This window comes from Aricia agestis, chromosome 19 (genome assembly GCF_905147365.1).
Source record: "Aricia agestis chromosome 19, ilAriAges1.1, whole genome shotgun sequence".
NCBI classification, from domain to species: Eukaryota; Metazoa; Arthropoda; class Insecta; order Lepidoptera; family Lycaenidae; genus Aricia; species Aricia agestis.
Genome location: NC_056424.1, coordinates 133,295 through 154,638, shown reverse-complemented (window position 1 = coordinate 154,638; position 21,344 = coordinate 133,295). Strand labels below are relative to the sequence as shown.

General features: G+C 41.3%; 1 protein-coding gene across 2 annotated transcripts; it reads left to right on the top strand.

Moving 5' to 3' along the window:
* The first annotated feature begins 1,348 nt into the window (after positions 1-1,348).
* LOC121736607 (ESX-1 secretion-associated protein EspK) lies at positions 1,349-20,204 on the top strand. 2 transcript variants are annotated; one of them, XM_042127915.1, is made up of 6 exons: positions 1,349-1,552; positions 2,418-2,465; positions 2,883-2,941; positions 17,294-17,685; positions 18,111-18,163; positions 18,239-20,204. In XM_042127915.1, exons 2-6 carry the CDS (start codon positions 2,438-2,440, stop codon positions 19,042-19,044), a joined length of 1,338 nt encoding a protein of 445 aa, XP_041983849.1. In that variant the 5' UTR covers positions 1,349-1,552; positions 2,418-2,437; the 3' UTR covers positions 19,045-20,204. The 2 variants fall into 2 exon arrangements, with proteins under 2 accessions (XP_041983849.1, XP_041983848.1); XM_042127914.1 differs by having other exon boundaries at positions 18,111-20,204.
* Positions 20,205-21,344: the final 1,140 nt, after the last annotated feature.

The following is a 21,344-nucleotide window of genomic DNA, read 5'->3' as shown; positions in this document are numbered from 1 at the left end:
CGTTCTCACAGAAAACCGGCGTGAAACAGCGCTTGCGCTGTGTTTCGCCGAGTGAGTGAGTTTACCGGAGGCCCAATCCCCTAACCCCTACCCTATTCCCTTCCCTACCCTCAACTATTCCCTTCCCTTCCCTTCCCTACCCTCCCCTATTACCCTATTTTTCTTCTTTTTCTTTTTTCTTCTTTTCTTCGTATCGCTCCACATTGGTTACCTGTACGTCAGCGCCGCTCTGTGCAGGCACTGTGTGTGCTATATTCACTGCTGCATCATCCACTCCCGAATATCTCGCCCCTCACTTTCAATACCGTTGCAGCAGGCACGATAAAAACCTCCGATCCACTTCAAATCAGCTTTTAAGTTGCCCTTCTTACAAGTCAAGTTCCGTCCACTCTTCTTTTATTATCCAGGCTATTCTCCTCTGGAACGCTCTTCCTCCGGAAATCAGGATGTCAAAAACTAGAGATACTTTTAAGCGCAGGGTACGTGAGTTTTACTTGAAACAGTTGGCAGACTCTTAGTTTTCATAATTTATGGCTTAAATTAATATTTATAATATTTTTAGCATCATCATTGTTTAGCTATATATTATTATAAGATAATTAATATACAATAATATGTTACGTATGGTTATTGGTTTTATTTATATATAATTTTATGTGTGATAATATTTATATTATAAGTATAGTATAATATTATGCAATATATATTTTATAAGTATAATAAATATTTTTTTTTCTGTCTTTTCCTCTTTCAACTCGACTGGCACCTATACAACTTTGTCCTTGTATCGCCCAAAGGTTGACTGGTAGATAATGCCATACGGCATTAAGTCCACCTTTGTACCTATATGTGCATAAAGTTTTTAAAATAAATGAAGTAAATAAATATGTAAATATAACACGCTGATTAAACAGATTAAATGATAACATTTGCATTACAAGCACAATATTTTATTTTAATTTTATTTCCCGTTTCGTGGCAACCCTGGCATATCTGCTCGGTACCTGTCATCGGTGGCGGCATCGTGCGACGTCAAAGGCGTTTCGTTACTGTAGGGACTAATATTGCTATACTGTGAAAATGGTCACGCATTTTCGGGTTGTCAGGTGGTCTATACGACAGTATATTATAATTTTATGACATAATACGTGTAAACCAGCCATAAATGAATACGGTGTCGTCGCAGAAATCGTCTCTCGTGTGAAAACGTTCAAACGACAGACTGTATGACGTCTGTCGTGCAATTTATATTTGTCTATGAATCGTGTCGTGTCGTGTCTCGTGTGAAAACGCCGTACCTCTAAAAGATTTTTAATCTGTCGCTGGAATCGATTTGACATAAAAAACATAAACATAGAAGTGCAATGAACTCCGCATTTTATTATGTTTTATTATCAATAAATCTAGTTATTACCGCTCTTCGCGTAAAATTATAACATAAAAGTGTGTTAAAATGACGAAATTGTTTAATGTGTGCACTTTGTGTGGTGATATAATGTGTATTGTGTGAAAATTAGTGCAGTTCTAAAAATGGGCGTGTAGTCGCTCGGAGGTAATTTTATAAACATTTTATTTTTACTCTCTGCATATTTCTGTGAGATGGTTAGTTGTCCATAAATAAAATAAAAACTAAGAGACCTAATTATGTATCGCATTAATCAAACTTGAATCATGATGCACTTGTAGACAAGCTTTGATTGTAGATAGATAGAAAATACTTTATTTGTACAAAAATTAGAAACTAAATTACAATTTAAAATAACATATGAACCTGTACAAACAGGCGGTCTTACTGAAAGCGGTTTCTTCCAGACAACCTTAAATTAGTATAAAACAAAACCATCTAATACTATGGCTAAAAATACTACATTTAGAATTATTTAATTCAATACAAATTGTTATCGGAAACCCAGATACACACAATAATAATGAAGACGTGAGTGGAAGAATCGAACAAGTAACATTTCGTAACATACAGACAATATCTAATTTATTCCCTAATTATTTTCATGAAACTTGTAAGTTATCTACTTCATAACCTAGCTAATATATCTGGCTACACACATAATCCATAGTTTTTCTATTTCAAATAATTTTTCCGGCCCTAAAGCCTCCATTTAAGCAAAAAAATGGGAAGTTTTTTTATGTTACTTAGCTTATTCCTCCACTCACCTCTTGAATTATTATGAGTGTAATAGTCAACATACATATTAGGTATATAAAATCAGAACTAATGTGAAAATGTAAGACTTATAAGGGAAATAAAATAAATAAAAATTGTATTATTTTCCTGACAATTTCTACCTGATGACCTGCCACCGGTTCGGGAACTAACCTGGTGAGAAGAAACATTAATTTTAGAACTACTCTTATGAAGTCTTATGTAAGTACATGCTCAATATTAATGTTGTTTTCAGATGTATCAGAGGTAGCAGCCATGGAGGACAGCAGCGAAGTGAGCTACTGTGAGTAACACTTTACTGTTTAGCCCTATGCTGATTACTGCCGTTGGTCACAATTTCATCATCACCTGTTAGTACTAGTTATCTAATCATGCCATCCCTAACGTTTACACAAAGAAAGAGAGATAATAATATAAAAATAATTTAAAAGAGTGTTAGTGCGATTGACACTAAGCATACTGTGGGTTTAATAAACAAGATCAAAGTACTTAGACTATTTCACACAGGCTGTTGAAAACGCTTTTAAATTCTTAATTATGAAATTAAAAACATTGTAGATGTTTATGGTAGATAAACAGATTTTTTTGAACTTATACCACAATATGTACTTAGTCAAAATAAGCACATTTTTCAAAACAAACTAACTCTCCCTCTTTGTAATTATAGTGTATGAGAACTGATGTAGATGTCTGTCCGCAGGTGACAAGGAGAGCTGGGACGAGTGGGGCAGCCGCTCCTCCCTCAGCCAGCATGAGGAGGTGAGGTTTATAATGTTTGTTTGTGTAATAATAATAATATATATGGATCGCTTCATGTTCGAAGATGGTCTTCGTTCATCTTAGGACTTCAACATCTCCAGGATTTAATGTCAATATCTATAGCTGGCACCAATATTTCACTCCAAACTTCAGAGAGATAATTAGCTACAAAAAATGGTTACTTTTCTCCTTGATATCTAAAAATACCTTTGTAATTTCCGTAATTACCTATGTTTAATAATTTTTTTATATAAAATGTGTGGACCGCGAAGGTCATTCCATGTCTTAAAACGGACCCCGAGCGAAACTAATCGGTGACCCCTGCTCTATGCTCTTATAGATATGAGATAGAACTAAGGTTTTAGTTACAAATCCCTACACTATCAGACTCTAAGCCCATATCTCAGTTACATGTTATAGTAGTGCAGCAACAGCATGATGTCTATGTATAGAATTAAGAATAGCATAGACCTTTAAAGTTTCAAATTCAAATATTTAGAAGAAAATCTGGCGGTCGCCAGTCAGCACCAACTGCCAAGACAAACCCGTGTCACGATAATGTCGTGCCGCTGCCCGCTAATGTGTTATGTGAGCCGTTATCGCGGCGCTAACGAGTGTTGCAACGTCACCGGCTGCGACGCCTCACATCGCAGGAGGTGGCAGGAGGTTGCCTCAGCGCGCAGCCCACACCCGACCTTACCGCTCTCGACACAAGGCATACTGTTACGTAACACGTAGCGGCTAGCGCCCTAATTCTCGGCCGAGACGTCGCCGATACCAGACGCGATCAAAGCGGACCTTTCGTCCGTACTCCCGACTCCGTGATCCGTCTGTCGACTGCTGTGAAAGTAACGTTTGAAGATAACGAAAATACGATTGATGTTTTAAATGCAAGTTAAAGCTATAAGAAAATTCTTGCTGGTACAGTAAACGTAGCCTATGGAATATTCCACCTCCTTTGACCTCCAAACGCAGCAATTTCCATAATTATTATGATAGCTTTTGATCTATCGCTATTCGCTACTTTTATTTTTTAATTACACTCGAATAATACATATCGTTACTATAGCTGACAATCGACAATATTATGAGTAGGTAGCTAGTACTTAGTAGTAGTTACACTAGTTAGTATGCATGGCGGCGCGCGTCCTTCTGAGTTCTGACACACATTTAAAACGTTTTATGTATTCCGTACTCAATATTAACTGCGGTAATAATTATGTATTTTGAGTGTCGTACAAAAATATTATATTACTCCACTAAGATAATATATTTTACCTCGAAGTTTCTGTCAAAGTGATTCTTATGACTATCGTCATAAGAACCCTATAAAAGGTAGAATAAAAAAGAAACGGAACATGAAACATTATTAAATAGCGAAAACCGAGGTCGTGCATTCAGCATTACCATAAGTTATGAGTGTTGCATAACAATTTGGGGTTAACCACTTGTAAACCGTATTCCCATCGTAATAACGTCGAAATATTGTATCTCGTGAAGTGCGGAGGCTGTAAAGTGATATCAAAGTCACTTGGTCCTTCTAGCCGGATGCAATAAATATTTACATATTGTTCCTTCCTAAATCGTATCCCCAGTGGATACGATTTAGGAAGGAGTGGCAAAGAAGTGGCAAAATACTTTATTTTGCTAAATAACAGTATTTTATTTTTTCTACTTTACATAAGAGGTGATTATTGTGAGAGTAGTCCTTAAGTTTTCTTCGCAATGGATTCTTATTTATGAAGAACTCTAATAGAGTCGAAGTAAAATAATTTAGTAATCAGTTTAGACCGGACCATCTGTCTATAATAATATCGGGGATTCAGGCCCTCTGCCGCCAGAGCGTCTCCCCAGCCATCTGTTTGCTGTCACTAGTTATCAACAAAAGTTAGCAAGTTAAGCCGGCTGCGTCCGACTCTACACTTCGATGAACTATAAAACTTGAGTTTTTTATGAAATAAGGGGGCAAACGAGCAAACGGGTCACCTGATGGAAAGCAACTACCGCCGCCCATGGACACCCGCAACATCAGAAGAGCTGCAGGTGCGTTGCCGGCTTTTTAAGAGGGAATACGCTCTCTTTGTCTTCAGTTCTTGACTCAAATGTAAAAAGTATAATATTATATTGTAGATTATTTTGTCTGAAATTGTGTATTGCATTTTATGAATTGCACACTGTTTGCCGTGGTAAAGCAGTGTTTGGTTATAATTTGACTGATAGTAAATTAGTAACTGTCCCAATTATTGCATGGATTTTAATAATTATTACTTATTTTCATTATTTTAATCCTATTCCTGATTATTTTGCTGGCAGATTAGAAGGAAGACAGCATTAATGTTAGAATCATGTTGGACTAAAAAGACAGCCAGGGTCTGGTAGCAGGTGGTAGCAGTTCGTGTTGTTTTACTTATTATGTTGAAACGAGTTCGGCACCGTGGTACCGGGTACGGGACGCGCCGCGCATATAAAAACAGTCTCGTCCAGACTCCACGCGAGCGAGCGACGAGACCGATCTCTCGAATCTCGATGACGTTTGTAGTGTTGCCATAACACATAATTTGCCAGTTTTTAGGGGAAAATATTCTATAAAGTTGCTTTGTTTTTAATAATGGCATTTTTGATATCATGTATGGCAAAGTTTTCACTTTGACGCATAAGATTTTGCTTTCAAAATATTAGGAATGCCAATAATAGGATTTTCTATCCTAGGAATTCCTGCGAGTGCTCATAATAATTAAGTACATTTTGCCATACTTTGTGCTTAAATTGAACAGATATAGAATAAAACAAAGGCGTATCATACAACTAATAGTGAAAGGGATAACAGGCTGACTGTTATCCCTTTACATACAACTAGCAGATACTTTTATTACTGAGAAAAATCATAGGATGTTACATTATAGGTATAAAATAATTATTAAATTTTATAGACTATAGTTTATACATAAATCATAATACAGTAAAATATATTGTACTTAAGTATGGATTTACGTTAAGAAAGTCGGCAATAATTTCTAAAATGAGTTTTCCATTGCAGCTCATACCTTCGTGAAGATGGTCAGTCTGGTATATTCATGAAAAATCATGAAAATTAACTTTTATTCATGTGACTGAAAAGATACATATTTTGTTTCCAACACTTTATTTTGCGCAGAGTAGGTAACACGTTTCTAATTCCCATTTGCCAGAAAATTGACGTTTATTTGTCTTCCAGGGGGGAGGAGACAGCCCCTTGCCCCTACCTGGTTACGCCCATGGAGTTGTCAATTAATCCGGGAGTTGACAGTATGTTTAAAATTTTAAAATAATTATTAAATTTTATAGATTTATTGATAAAAACTCTAAAACAATACAAATAACGAAAAAATAATTATTGATTTATTTTCTTTTACATTGAAAAAAAAAATGGATTTATCAACTGTAAGTCACGTGATTGGAAACGGTAATCTGAAGCAGTGACGTCATCGTTCAGTGTCAAACAAAATTGACAGTTGTTAGGTTAAACACTTTAACTCACTTTTGCTGTGTCTACGCTTGTTTTGTTTCATGAACGATGACGTCACACATCACGTGACCATAATGCCGCGTTTTTGTGACATATTTTGAATTCAGTATTTAAAATAATCTTTTACTCATTCTAGGGCATAATAATGAATAAAATATTAATTTACAGGTATTATTGTAAACAACTGAAGCGCTTAAAACTATTTTTAAATAGTTGTCAACTCCCGGATTTAATCTGGTGAGCAGATTGTTAGGTAGCTAGATTGGTAGTAAAATATATTTTCTCAAATGTGGGCAGTTTCCACAACGAGTGCAGCAACACTGTCGGAATGCGCCATTCCGCGGCCGATGTACGTGATGCGCGGTCGTGACTCGTGTCGCGTCGCGCGGGGAACGTCACCCGGAAAATAAATACCGTCCGCCGAGAGACGAGAGAGCCCTCGCTGTGATAAAACCTCATTAGTGCCAGACGAGTGTGGTTCCCAGTGCGTTTGATGTCTAGTGCTCTATGAAATTAAGAAAAAAGTGTTCCAAATTCAATCTGCAACCGAACGGTGACCTACTTGTTATATTATGACGTCACTGGTTTATTTATTTACGTTTTTTTTCTTACCAGATGAAAATTCTTTCCCAGTTAATACGGCAAAGGTTTATTCTCGCAGTTTGTGGATTATGAACGGCTTACGAGAGAAAATCACGGAACAGCGCAGTAGAACAGCGTAATAAAATATCGAGCTAAAATACCTAGTTCGTCGCGATCGGGGCGCTAACATTTTCGGGTCCTTGATCGCGCTATTAATTTCGAGCTCGTTATTTCCAATACTAATTTGTTTTAGTTGAAGTTTTAAAACTTTCAAAGATCGATGGCTGCACACTGTTTAATGATTACTTAATTTTAATTTAATTAATAATTTGACAGCAAAAGTATGGAGGTTAATATTATGTCAAAACCTTCATATTTTTATAAAAGTTTAAAAAATACCGGTACACTACCGGTATTTTTGGTACCGGTTCCAAGCCTTGGTATTACCTTATCAAAGACTAGACAACTAGACTACAAAATACAAGACTTATGGCTGCACTCAGAGAGATTTAATGACTACCATTAAATTAAGGTAATACCAAGGCTTGGAACCGGTACCAAAAATACCGGTAGTGTACCGGTCCTTATAGGTTCATTTCATTTCGGTTCCTGTGTTCTAGATGGGAACCGGATAAAAGTACCGGTACCAAATTTAGGTTTTTTTTTATGAAAAAGGGGGCAAACGAGCAAACGGGTCACCTGATGGAAAGCAACTTCCGTCGCCCATGGACACTCGCAGCATCAGAAGAGCTGCAAGTGCGTTGCCGGCCTTTCAAGAGGGAATAGGGTAGGGAAGGGAAGGCAATAGGGGTGGGTAGGGTAGGGGATTGGGCCTCCGGTAAACTCACTCACTCGGTGAAACACAGCGCAAGCGCTGTTTCACGCCGGTTTTCTGTAAGAACGTGGTATTTCTCCGATCAAGCCGGCCCATTCGTGCCGAAGCATGGCTCTCGCACGTTATATATATATATATATGATAGGTATGATTGCGTACGGAACGAGTGACACTTAATTACACAATATAATATACAATATGCGTTGATATTGTCCGAGTTTGTGACTAAGACTGATGAAGTTATTTTCGTCATCTTTTTCACTAAATCTGATTTCTTACTCTGACTTTGAAGTATTTGATTAGTACCGGTACTGGTAGTACATTAATTAAAAATTGTTCTGTTACTGGTGGTACAGGTACTACGTCTGATACCCGTATCGCTTAAGATCATTGGTATAGGTTCCCATAAATACCGGTATTTAATATACACACTTAATAGGTATTAAATACCTACATTGAAATAATATAAATATTAAACAATTGTACTTTAGTAGTTACTTATAAAAGTATGTAGTATAAAACATACAAATACAAATAATTTATTGATCATAATTAATAACATACATAATATAAACACTTTTCTTGGCTAGGTATTTTTTTTATTCATAATCATAATAATCATAATTATATTTATTTGCTCAAAAACATGGTAACATGGGTTCTTACAGTTATTGTTACAGTGTAGCATGTTTTGCTATGACAATAGCGTGCAATATTGAAAAGGAAACATTATAGTTTTAACCATCATGGTTGCCATATCCAGAGTTTTAAAATTTATATTAGTAGGTTTGTGGTAACGGGTAGCCCCCAAACTATAACAATGACAGTGCAATGATGCACCGGTGTGGCTTCTATTGTGCAATTGTATTACTTTGATTTGTTATGGTTTCCATCCCGACTGCGGAGAGCGCCAATACCACTGTTATCAGATTACAACAGGTGCATTCCACCCACAACCTTTTTGACTTGTTTTGCCTTTTAATATGGAGGAACCTTGGAAATGCCAAATTATTACATAAATATATATATATATATATATATATATATATATATATATATATATATATATATATATATATATATATATATATATATATATATATATATATATATATATATATATATATATATATCTTAATATATATATTTCTTGTGTGCGTGTGTATGTGACTGAACTCCTCCTAAACGACTGGACCAATTTTGATGAAATTTTTTGTGTGTGTTCGTGGAGATTCGAGAATGGTTTAGATTTACAGTTTGGTCTACTGGAAAATGTTTTTTCAATTAATTTCTTATTTATAAGGAGTTGTTGATTTTGGAATGTTTTACATTAGATCCGGCGGACGGCGCTATCATCGCATTCAATATTATTCTATTTCAATTTTAGTTTGTCCTGACAGATGGTGCTACGATTAATTTGAAAAAAATTTTGTTATTCAATTCATGTGCTGATTAAAATATTAAATAAATAACACATACGAGTAGGCTACAATTTTAACCGACTTTCAAAATGGGGGAGGTGTTATGTTCGTTTTCTTATATTCAACGATTACTCCGCCGTTTGTTAACCGATTTTCAAAATTTTTCTTTTGGTATATAGGGTATCATCCCAATTTGGTATTATATTCAGAAAAGTGGTGATCTGATGAAGGACCCATAAGTAATCGAGGGAACTCCTCAAAACTTATAGGGAAACATATGGTGACTTCGGTTTCGTGAGAAGTATTCTAAGCATATGCTACCAACAAGTAAGATTTTGCACCGAGATATACCTGGTATACCGTGGTTCGGAAGGTGCTGAGAGAATTCCTGATTCTTTATAGATACAAGTTTGGGAGTTTCGGCGTTGTTTTAAGAACAGAAAGCATATGCTACTATGCAAATTACATTCTTCATCATCATCATCATCATCATCACTACCATATTATACCATTTCATAGTCTTTTAGATCGAGACTCGAGTTTGTCAAGCGATAATTAAAAAAAATCTATATCTACCTAATATTATAAACCTGAAGATTATGTTTGCTTGAACGCGTCAATCTCAGAAACTACAGGTCCGATTTAAAAACTTATCTCAGTGTTAGATAGATCATTTATCGAGTAAGACTCATCATTTATCGAGAAGGTTATATTATATTATTACTCTAAGACTAATACGACAGAAGAAACACAGGAAAATGTGGGAAAAACGGGGGAAATATTTTTTATGGGAAAATGTACCTACGGATTCTGTAAAATTTCTAATTTACGCGGGCGAAGCCGCGCGGTACATCTAGTATATATATATATATGTGCATATAATACAGGTATACTTATTATTTTTGTTGTATTATATTGATTATTTCAAATCAAAAAACTTACTAATGAAGAGATTATAATCAACAACTATATACCCCTAGGGCCTAGGCATAATGCATAGGAAGATTATTGTCAAGAGCATAGGAACTTTCAGCCTTTGCCGTTTGTTCGTGCAACAATTTAATTGAAACAAATTGAAATTGAACAAGTGAGAGCTCAGTTATTGAAATTGATTCTCTCAACAATATTGTATCATGAGATTTGATTAACAAATTGAGGGAGCCACTTGCTAAAGCATGACTCAACCAATGTTTCCTGAGTCCTGACCCATGGGCCATGTTCCACAGAAGCCAAGTTGTGATCTGCAATAATGTTTTTGAATGTCTTGTATACTTGGAATATGTATTCTGTGCTTGTAATAAAAATGCAAGCTCTGAAATGCTATTACTTAATACAAAAGTTTATCATTAAGACACAGGTTTGTTGTACAAGCATACAGTACCAAATTTCATTAAAATTTGTCTACTATCTTTGGAAACTATTCAATACAAACAAAGATTCGCCAAATCTAAACTTTCATCTGTAGGTTGAATGAGAGACTACAAAACATGAGGAAATTATTAAACTGTGCAAGTTCTTTAATATATTATGTAGACTGTACATCAAGCCAAATAATTCCATTTTGAAGACAGGAAATTGCATAAAGGTGAAGCCACAGGCTCTAGATTGTGGTAACTAAGTTACACTCTATATAGAGTTGTTCCATTTTGTGTGTATAAAGATAATCCTTATCTCGTTGGCATAAAGCTCACATCGGAAGTAAAATGACTGTGAACAGTGTAGTTATGTACTTTCTCTTGTGGTCTGTGGTTCGAGGTTTCTGCATGACACTGCAACTTAGCTATATTGTGTGTACTGTGTAGACAGCACAAAGCTATACCCTGTCTATGTACAGTTGAGTATGGCGCACACGGGCGACAAAATTGTCTCTTTCGTCCACGACTTGCGTTTACAAACAAAATTGTATCTGGAGTGCACTTCCACGAGTACGATTTTACCGCACGCTAAATAGAGTCTTCTTCACAAAACGTGATTTACTGATAGTTGTGATAAACACAGAATATCTTTGTACCAAATTGAAGTCGCGTCAAGTGTTCAGTTAACAGTGTACGCTGTATACATGACACTGCAACTTAGCTATATTGTGTGTACTGTGTAGACAGCACAAAGCTATACCCTGTCTATGTACAGTTGAGTATGGCGCACACGGGCGACAAAATTGTCTCTTTCGTCCACGACTTGCGTTTACAAACAAAATTGTATCTGGAGTGCACTTCCACGAGTACGATTTTACCGCACGCTAAATAGAGTCTTCTTCACAAAACGTGATTTACTGATAGTTGTGATAAACACAGAATATCTTTGTACCAAATTGAAGTCGCGTCAAGTGTTCAGTTAACAGTGTACGCTGTACACCTTCACACTCTAGTACTTCTAAATTCCAATGCAAAGGTATTGGTGACTCAATTCGACTGTACTTCAGTGAGCTGAGAACGGTTTTTGTCGCAACTCGATCTGATGAAGTTGCCTCCTATTTGACTATGTTTGTCATCCAAACAACGTTCCTCGTGGCAAAAACTGATTCTATGCCAATCAGAGCTACGGCCTACGGTACAGAGGTCAGAGCACGATGATGATGTTGGACGCGAGCGGTATAGAGACGCGTAATGAAGGAGAGTCATCAACTCGCGCGGGGCAGACCGCAGACGCCATTACGGCCGCAATTACCGCCGCCGATGTTGAGAGTGCATTATGCCGCCGCCGCCTGCTTAGCGCCCGGCGATGCGTGCTCACGACCGCTACGCGTTATGCTAATACCGTAACGTAAAGCTTTTATACCGAACGTAATGTCATTAATGCTCTGATGTGGTCTCAAGACTCAATATCTTCCAGATTCTTCTGGTTCTATCCCTAAGGCTTTTTTATTTCATTTTTAGTCCTCAATCGATCTACAATACATGCTTATTCGGTGTTCTCGAACACTTCCATCCTCGATGCGGCCCGCTGGGACTTATATCATCCTTGCTAAAGTTACATCACACATCCCACAACTCACAAGTAGAGTCTCCATTCTAATTGTCTATTTGCGCGATTTGTGAAATGGCCCACAATTAACGTATGCTCGCAATTCAGCAGAGTTACCCTACAATCTTCATTGTCTGTCATTTCTAAAGGTTTTGCTTTACAACACCAAATATAAACAAAATGGACAGACTTTTAAGTCTTAAAATAGCTCCTAATTATATAGGTAAGTACTTTATATTTTTGTTTGGGCAAAATAGTTCAACTTTTATACAAACTTTATTTGCAACCAAGTACATGCCTACGTCATACAGTTTTAGCCGGGTTACCGTCAGCAATTAGTCTAGCTCTAGGAGACTTATTCAAGGACTAGTCTATAAAGCCTAAAATACCTCCTAAAGATGTTGGGACACTTGAATACCAATTTGTAGTTCATGAAGTCTAGGAAATTATTTAAAATATTTTAAAAAGAGATAAAATATTGCAAAAATTATCATAAAACAGACATAGAATTTAAATGAAGTTTTATGTTCATACGAGTGATGTCTTCGTCTTGTTGTAAGTCTTGAACTTAAGGCGACGCCTTGATAATTTGGCTGTAGCGATATCGATTTTTCTCAGCAATGACTAAAGCTAAGAAAGTAAAGTTCATTGTCAGTATTCATCATGTCTTTGTCTTTGAGTTGAGCAATTGTCTTTGAATTACCCATAGCATTGTTATGCTATGGGTAATTCAAAGACAATTGCTCAACTTTTATAACACAGAATAATCAATCAAAAAGGCCTCTGTAAAAAAAGGGATTCTAATTTTGCCAACAGAGAGTGATTTAAGCTTCCAAAATGTGTACATAGATTGGTTCAAGCATACACTTTAATTTGCTCATAGCTTATACATATATGAAAATATATGTTTATGGTTTTTAAATTACGCGACAAAAACCATTTTGTAGCTTACGCCCTTTCCATTTCTTGCTGTTTGATTTCAAAACAAGCAATCTAAACATATCCAACACGGTTTTGTTACTTTAACGCGGCGTCACCTTAATTAAAGTTAATTTAGTATGAACTTATACTGTGGTTTCACCAAAGGAATTTGCACTTGTTCAATGTATATCTAATATTATTACTTATAGACATAGACACTAGACAGGCCCCCGCGTAACCCTAGACCGCGCCCACCCGTCGCAGACCACCAGACATACAGATCGTGTTACTCGTATCACAAGCCACTCACACGTTGACACTCGCATTGATACATTGCAAAGTGCAAACTTAACTGACTTCAGTAAAGTATCCGAATATTTCAAAACTCTCGAGCTGCGAAACTATGCGGACGATCGGCCGGCAGTCGGCAGTCGGCACGCTCCGAGTTAGCGCACGGCCCGCTGCATCGAATGAAACGTTTTTATTTGTTTCGCCGGTAATTAATCGACCCGCGCGAGTCGAGGGCGCCCTAAATATAGCTGGAGTGCTCTCGTGGTCGGCCGCGGACGCCGCGCGTCGCTCATCGCCCCGACTTCGACTAGCTGGCTATAGTAGATCTCCCGCGGAATTAGTAGCGCGCTCGCGATCAGCTTAAACCCCCTAATCCGCAAACTCGCGCTCGACCCGCGATCTGGGTCACGACGCCAGCCTCCCGCCGAGACCGCCGTCGTGACCCGCCCTCCCCCCGCAGGACCCCCGCCGGTGACGTCATAATGTAAACACGGCCGCGCTGGCGGGCACGCGGGCCGGCGGGGAGCCCCCCCGCGCCACGGCCTACTACTACGCCGACCTCGAGCGCATCAAGCGCCAGAATGGACCGGAACCCGACCCCGGGCCGCCCGCCGCCGCGGAGGACGCGCGGGAGCTGAGCTCGCCCGCGGCGGAGCCCCCGCGCAGCCCCGAGTACTCGACGCCGGAGGGCGGCGGCGAGGGGGAGGGGGAGACGTACTCGACGGCGGGCACGTTCCCGCTGCCGCCGCGCGAGAAGGAGCCGCTGCTGGCGGAGTTGGCGCCGGCGCTGGGCGTGCGCCGCTCGCGCTCCTGGTACCTGTGCTGCCCCGCCGCCGACGACGACTCCCGCGACTCCGGCTGGCGCTACGCCGGCCTGCGCCCCGTCACCGCGCCGCCCGCGCCCGACCCCCACGCGGTACGAGCGCATCACTTATTCATCACCCCGCGCCGGAGTCAGGACGCGTGTAATATTAACGCCGCGCCGGCAGGCGGACCGCGCGCTACATAATACAGTAGCATCCTAGTTTCACACGGAGCCGGGGACGACCAATTAGTGCCCTTCTGTTGGAGCTGACTGCTCAAAACGAGGGCATTGTAGCCCTATATATTATGATTCTGTTTTGTAATGTTACTGTTGCAGGTAGACTGTAATTTTTTTTTTAATAATTACTGTATATCTAATATTATAACGCACACTAAGAATATGTAACGAATAGCTTATCCGGAATATCTGTCGCTGCGTATAGACAAATAAATAATGTATTGTGTAACATGGACCATCGACAACATAATTCTATTGAAATCTATTGTTACAAATAATTATGTACGCCAGTGGATACCGCTCGGTCAATATTGAAGGTTTACTACAGAAGGTTTACAAAATGTAGGTAATTGTAGGGAAAAATGTAGCTAACCAGCACATTCCCGAATGTTTTTTATACATTTAATTGAGCAGACTAACAATTATTAAGAAGTGAGCACACTGAGACCTGCCGTGCCGGAGCTCAGCGTGCCGGGGCTCATCGCAAAAATCCGCCTCCATACAATTTGTATGGATGCGGATGCGCGTATCGCACACTGTGTCGGGGCGCAGCGGATTTCCGCTTCCATACAAATTGTATGGAGGCGGATTTTTGCGATGAGCCCCGGCACGGCCCGTCTCAGTGTGCTCACTCCTTTAGTGTATGTTCCATCTGATGGAAACTGGTTACCGTAATGCCTTGCGTCGTCTGCAACACCAGCGGTGCTACTGGTGCGTTGCCGCGTCAAGGGGTGTAATGAGGGGATGGTGGATGTGTTTACAGCCCTCTCACTTACTGAACGAAGCATAGAAGCGGTAAAGCTACTTTTCAATCAGAATTAGGCTACAACGCATCGTATTTTAGTTATTAGCCAAAAACCAAAAGACTTTTGTCACCCTCCCCTCACTCCTGCTCACCTCCTAGACTTAAGGACTTTTAGTATGTTTTGTCGCTAAGCACCCTCAATAAGTTCCAGCAGAAATCTCTGAGGTTCCCGCTCAGGCACTCACGCATTCTACAACTACTTTGTTGACTGTACTATTGTAAAAAATAATAATTTCTTTATTATTTCGCAAATAACAATAACACTACTCAACACTAAAAAAAAATCTGATTTGGTACATAAATATATGTAGGCATTTTATTTTGATATCACATATAGAAACTTAGAAATATGAATTCAAACTTTCTGTAATGTGGACGTAACTTTGATGCTTATGTAGCTGGTATTTCGAAAATAAGATTATTTTAGAAACAAAACTTACTTTATTCTTTAGTTTATTTGATGAACTTTTATTTCATAGGCGTGAATGTTAGCAGTCCTAACTTATTTTGTTACATTTTTGGCGAACTTACGCCAAAATTTGGCCATCACGAAAGTCACTCGTACCGAGACATAAGATTGATAAATTTGGTTAATTGGTTGAGTCCGATTAAATTATTTTGCTGCCGTAACACATAAAATTAGGCTTTATGAATATTTTCGTAAAACACTTGAACAAAGATAGTCCTGCATTACAATTTCTCTTGCAAGTTTCCAAAGTTTAGTTAGGCCATTTTCTCTATGGTTAGGTGAAAATCGAAGTCAAAATCGAATCTTATTCGTAAGTAGGGCGTAAGCAAGCTGATCGAAGATTCATCTTTTATATCAACTTACTCTTAATCATACTAAAAAACAAGCAGGGGAAGCTTTTATTGATGTGACAAAGAATTTTCCCGGTGACAACAAATCCGCTGACTGTCGCCAAAAATACTGATGTTGGACTGTATCCTTAAAAAGGAATGTTATATCATATATTATATCATTTACTTAATTCGCATTTAGACTTTTTACCCGAAAATATGGGATCAGTTAGCCATTAACATGGGAACCGCTTTCATGAAGATACGGCTGAATTTTTTTCCAAGATGGAGGCCTGTTATGCTAGCAAGTAGCAGATTACTGTTGGAGCCTTATTAGTGAATCTCCAGGATCTTAATACAAGCGTAAAGCCAGCTGCACCAAGAAATCTTCCCCTTTTTAATCAAAACATCAAAAAAACCTAACGGATGAGCTTGATTTTACTAGAAAATCATATGTTTGAATAATTTCATTTATCTCGGAAATGAGATGTGATCCAAAAATTTTATTTACATATTGATATTAGGCCAATAACAAGGAATTATAGTTACATCACTACATAGTAAGAACTCAGATAAAAAAAAAAGTTGAAAATTTGTTGAGTAGTGTAATTAGACCAATCAATCAGTCTTTGTTTTACTCGACTAGACCGAAACTAGACTAAAAAAATAAAATAAACAAACAGTAATTAAACATTTTTATGATTTATTAAGCAGTTAGTGTTTGTTTATTGTATTTGACAGTGACACCCAGCGCCCTCTCCATACACGACCGGTCCGGTCGTCGTCGGTCTCTCACGATTCACATTTCACACAGTCTTTCGTAACAGTTCGTTCAATTTCGACGGTTGCTCGGACCTTCGGCGAAACCTTCGGCTTCGGCCGGGTTTTAGGCCGAAGCCGAAGGTTCGCCGAAGATGGTTTTTTTGGCCGAAGGCTTCGGCCGCCGAAGCCGAAGCCGAAGCTTCGGTCGGACACTAGTTAACAGTAACAAACTTTTACTGCTCGTCAGTAATTTTAATTCTACTAGGAGCAAAGAAATGTTTATAAAAGTTACGAATTTTACACAATATGCAAATTGCAAAATTTTTCATATCAGCGTACAAAGTAAGAAACCTTATTCGTCTCGCACAGAGCTGTGTACCCACTATGTCCTATTACGTAGCTACAGTACGTGTTGTGGTGTTGCAGGGTGTGGTGCTGGGTCGGTGCGACGGCTCGACGTGCGCGGTGCGGGCGGAGCGCGACGGGCTGGCGCGTGCGCTGGCGGCGGAGCGCGCGCGGGCGGCGGCGGCGGCGCGGGCGCACGACGCGCGCCTCGCCGAGCTGCACGGCGTCATCGCCGAGCTCGTGCGCCGCCGCGACGCCCGCCCCGCCATCCCCGAGGAGTCTGACGCCGACTGCAGCCCGCCCGCCTCCCCCGCCTCGCCTGCCTCGCCCGCCTCACCCGCCTCGCCCGACACCTCGCCCGCCGACACCGACGCCAGCCTCACCGACCACCTCGCCACCGACAAGCCCTCGGGGGCGGAGTCCCCGCCGCCCGCGCTGGCCCCGCCCCCCGCCAGCGATAGACCCGACACTAGGTAATATAAATAAAGCCATTTCATTTTACTTAATACCTATAACGTATAAATCGACTTTGCAGAGACTTTTGACAAAATTCCTCACTAAACCCTATTATTATTATTATTATGACTCTTGAAGCTTGGTGTCCATGGTGATATTCTGTATCGTTGGTTAAGTTCTTATGTACAAAATAGATGTCAAGTTGTAAATTAAAAAAAAATACATTTAATAAATCAGGTGTTCTACAAGCGTCGCATTTAGCACCGTTACTCTTTATACTATACACAAACGACTCAAGTAACGCTTTAATAGCGTATAGAAAGGAATTGCAATTCCTTTCTATATGCTGACGATACAAATTTTTCAGAGTTTGAGGTCTATAAAATATAAAATTAAGTATTCTGTACTTTTTTATTGAAAGAATGTATGTTGCTTCTTCCAGGAGTAGCCGGTCACCGCGGCCGGCGTCGGAGCGCCTGCTGCCGCCCTCGCCCGGTACGTCCCCGCCCCCCCGCACCGCCGGCACCCCGCCCACCCCCGTACAGCACGTGACATGTGCGCGTGTTGCAGGCCGGTGCGAGGCGCGCGAGGCCAAGCTGGCGACGCGCGTGCGGCTGCGGCGCTGCGGCGAGCGCTCGGCCGACAGCGAGGGGGAGGCGCGCTGCGTCGCGGCGGCCGAGCGGCTCGCGCGGGCGGCCTGCGACGCCGGTGCCGACGACGCCTGCGCCGGCGTGTGGCGCGCGCGCGCCGCTCGCCTCGCCGCCGACTGCCGCGTGCTGGAGTGCGCGCTCGCCCGCGCGCTAGACACCGCGCAGCGCCTGTCGCGCGCCGTCGCCGTGCAGGAGTCGTCGTCGGTGGCGCTGTGCGGTGCGCTGCGGGCCGCCGACCGCGCGCTCGAGACCTACGACGTGCTACTCGCGCTGGCGGAGACCGGCGGCGGCGGGGACGGGGGCGGGGAGGGCCGCGCGGCCGCAGAGTCCGTCGCGCGCCGCCTGCTCGCGCGGCTGGAGGCGGCGCCGGCGTGGGGCGAACCGCTGCTGTCGCCGGGCCCGTGGCACGATCTGGCGGCGGCGGGCGCGAGCGAGGCGGCGGGGGGCGGGGCGGGGTGGGGCGCGGCGGAGGAGGCGCGGCTGCGGGCGCACGCGGCGCGGCTGAAGCGCGACACGGTGGCGCTGCGCGCGCTGCGGGCGCCGCCGGAGCTGTACGCGGTGGAGGAGGACGGCGGCGCGGCGGAGATGGAGGCGGCGGTGCTGATGCAGGAGCTGCTGCAGGCGCGGGAGGCGCGCGCGCTCCGGGCGGCCGCGCAGTCGCCCTCGCCTCGCTCCCCGCGCCGCCGCCGACACTGGTTGGACGCCGCCGCCGAGACCGACCTCTGAGCGCTCACCCCCCGAAGTGCACGCGGGTATATCGAGTTCAACTTCATGCCGTAAATAGTGTTCAAGCGAAATATCGGTGCGACGACACTCGAAGCTAACTTCGGGACTATGTTGTTGTAGTATGAAATTCAGTGGGGTCGTGCTATCTCCCTCTAATGCATAGCGTTGGAGCGGGACGGTCCCCCGGCCGGGCCGAGGCGCCGCTCGATACGATTTCTCGTTGATCTAGTTCGTTGTATGTATAGTACAAAACTACGACTATATTTTCCGGTACCTAAATCTTAGACAAATTTAATTCCTAGACGTAGGTTTATTCGAAGCTTTCCAATTTCTCCGAGTGCTAACATAGTCGTGTAACTAGCGTCAACTCGTATATCTTCCTTTTACGGTGTCACAGAACTGTTCTATCTGCCGCAGCCACTGATCTTAAATGCAATCGCAGTGAAGCTCCATTCTTTCTATCGTGCTGTCGCATTCTCATCTATGTAACTAGAAGTTAAATGTCGCTGTGAACGCTTACGAAGTGCCAATTATTGTAAACTGTTACTGTCTGCTGCGCTGTGCTGTGCTGTGCTGTGCTGCATAAAACTGTTGCAAGTGGCCCGACCGGCTAAGTGCTGTTGGGGTAGAACATTTACACGTACTCTGTTGTTAATAAAAGTATTTACACAGTTAATGTACGCAAGTTTCAAGTATTTATGTGTCTGGCGGTTTTTCTAACGTTAAGACAAAGACAGCAACATTGTTTAAGTTATTCACTGTGTAAGTAGTTTTAGTACACACTCATATTAAATTGTATATAATCGTTAGTAAATTGAACGTAATTGAAAAGTAAAAACTACTTAAAGTATGACAGTAGACAGTAGGAGTGTCCCGCCGCCGGCGCCGGCCGGGCCGCGGAGATGTTACAATCTATAACATATCTCTAGTTGTAGTGAATTATATTATAAAATGTATATTTTTAAAATTAGTCGTCCGCCCAGTGTTTATACTCTCACTTATAATCTCAGTAAACTTCCAACTTCCGCCTGTAAGCTGTTGAGAAGATAACATAAAAATAAATATTTCCAATAATTTATTGTCTGTCTTACAGTCTTACAGCTAAGCGAGGTGATTATGATAAATCATAGCCAAGGACACTCCATCACGTCAGCTTTTAACCAAAAATCTATCACCTAAATCGGTCCACCTCTTAGAAATCTATGAAGCCATATTACAATCCTGGGGCCGTACCACGAAATCGTTTTGAGACTCAAACAATCGTACGAGAATGCCGCGTCGTACTCTAACAAACGAGAAATGACGTTGTTAGAGCAGGACGCGGCATTCTCAGCCGATTGTTTGAGTCTCAAAACTGTTTCGTACTAGGCTTACTGTGTCTTCGTCGGTTTAGGTGAAGTGGCTATAAGAGTTAGCTGAGGTTGTAAATGAGAGTATAACGAGTGCTTCACTGACGAGGCCCATCGGCCATCGCGGACGTTGTTGAGTTTGTGAGAGATATATAAATGTGTTTACTAAATAATATTGGGTGTACATGTCGGCGCGTCGTCAGTAGCTCGGTGCAGGTTGTGTGTGGAAGTAACTAACTTGTAAAGTACCACTAATAAAAGTTGATCATTTGAAAGTGAACAAAAGGAAAAAGTGAACCATACAAACTGTATTTCGCCCGTGCGGCTAAGGCTACAGTCTCGAAATCAGCGGGCAGCGGGGCGGGAGCGGCGCGTTCCAATGTATAGATTTATATGGACAAGCCTCGAAAGCAGCGACGCGGCGGCGAACGGCGCGCTGGTTCCGAGACTGAAGCCTCAATGTGTCTAGACGAAAGACGATGTCATTTTATTTGTTTTGAAGGAGAATCAACATCTACTCTGAAAAAAAATATACACTGTCTCATTAGGCAAATTGTTGCAAATTTTTCATCGCTATCAACATCGCTATCAAATGCATTTTGAAAATAGGTTGCGAGAACGGGGGTCTAAAAAGACGACTAAGTTGTGTGTTTAAGATTTAAGTTTCATAAAATTGTGTTTGTAATTCAGATGAATGAATAGAGGCCATTTTAGACTTACTTGAGGTGCAATAGCTGTTAATAATGTTTACGGAATCTCATTAATATTGTGTTCATATTTGACGCTGCATTTGTTACGGCCTTGTTTACAATAACTGTATTTTGTGTAAGTGACTCTGTAACGACAGTGCCTGGTCTCGTGTGAGAATGTTTGTACAGTGATGTGGAGGCGTTTGTATGTTGCAGCTTGAGTACGTTGTTATGTGCGACCGCCGCCCGCCCCCCGCCGCCT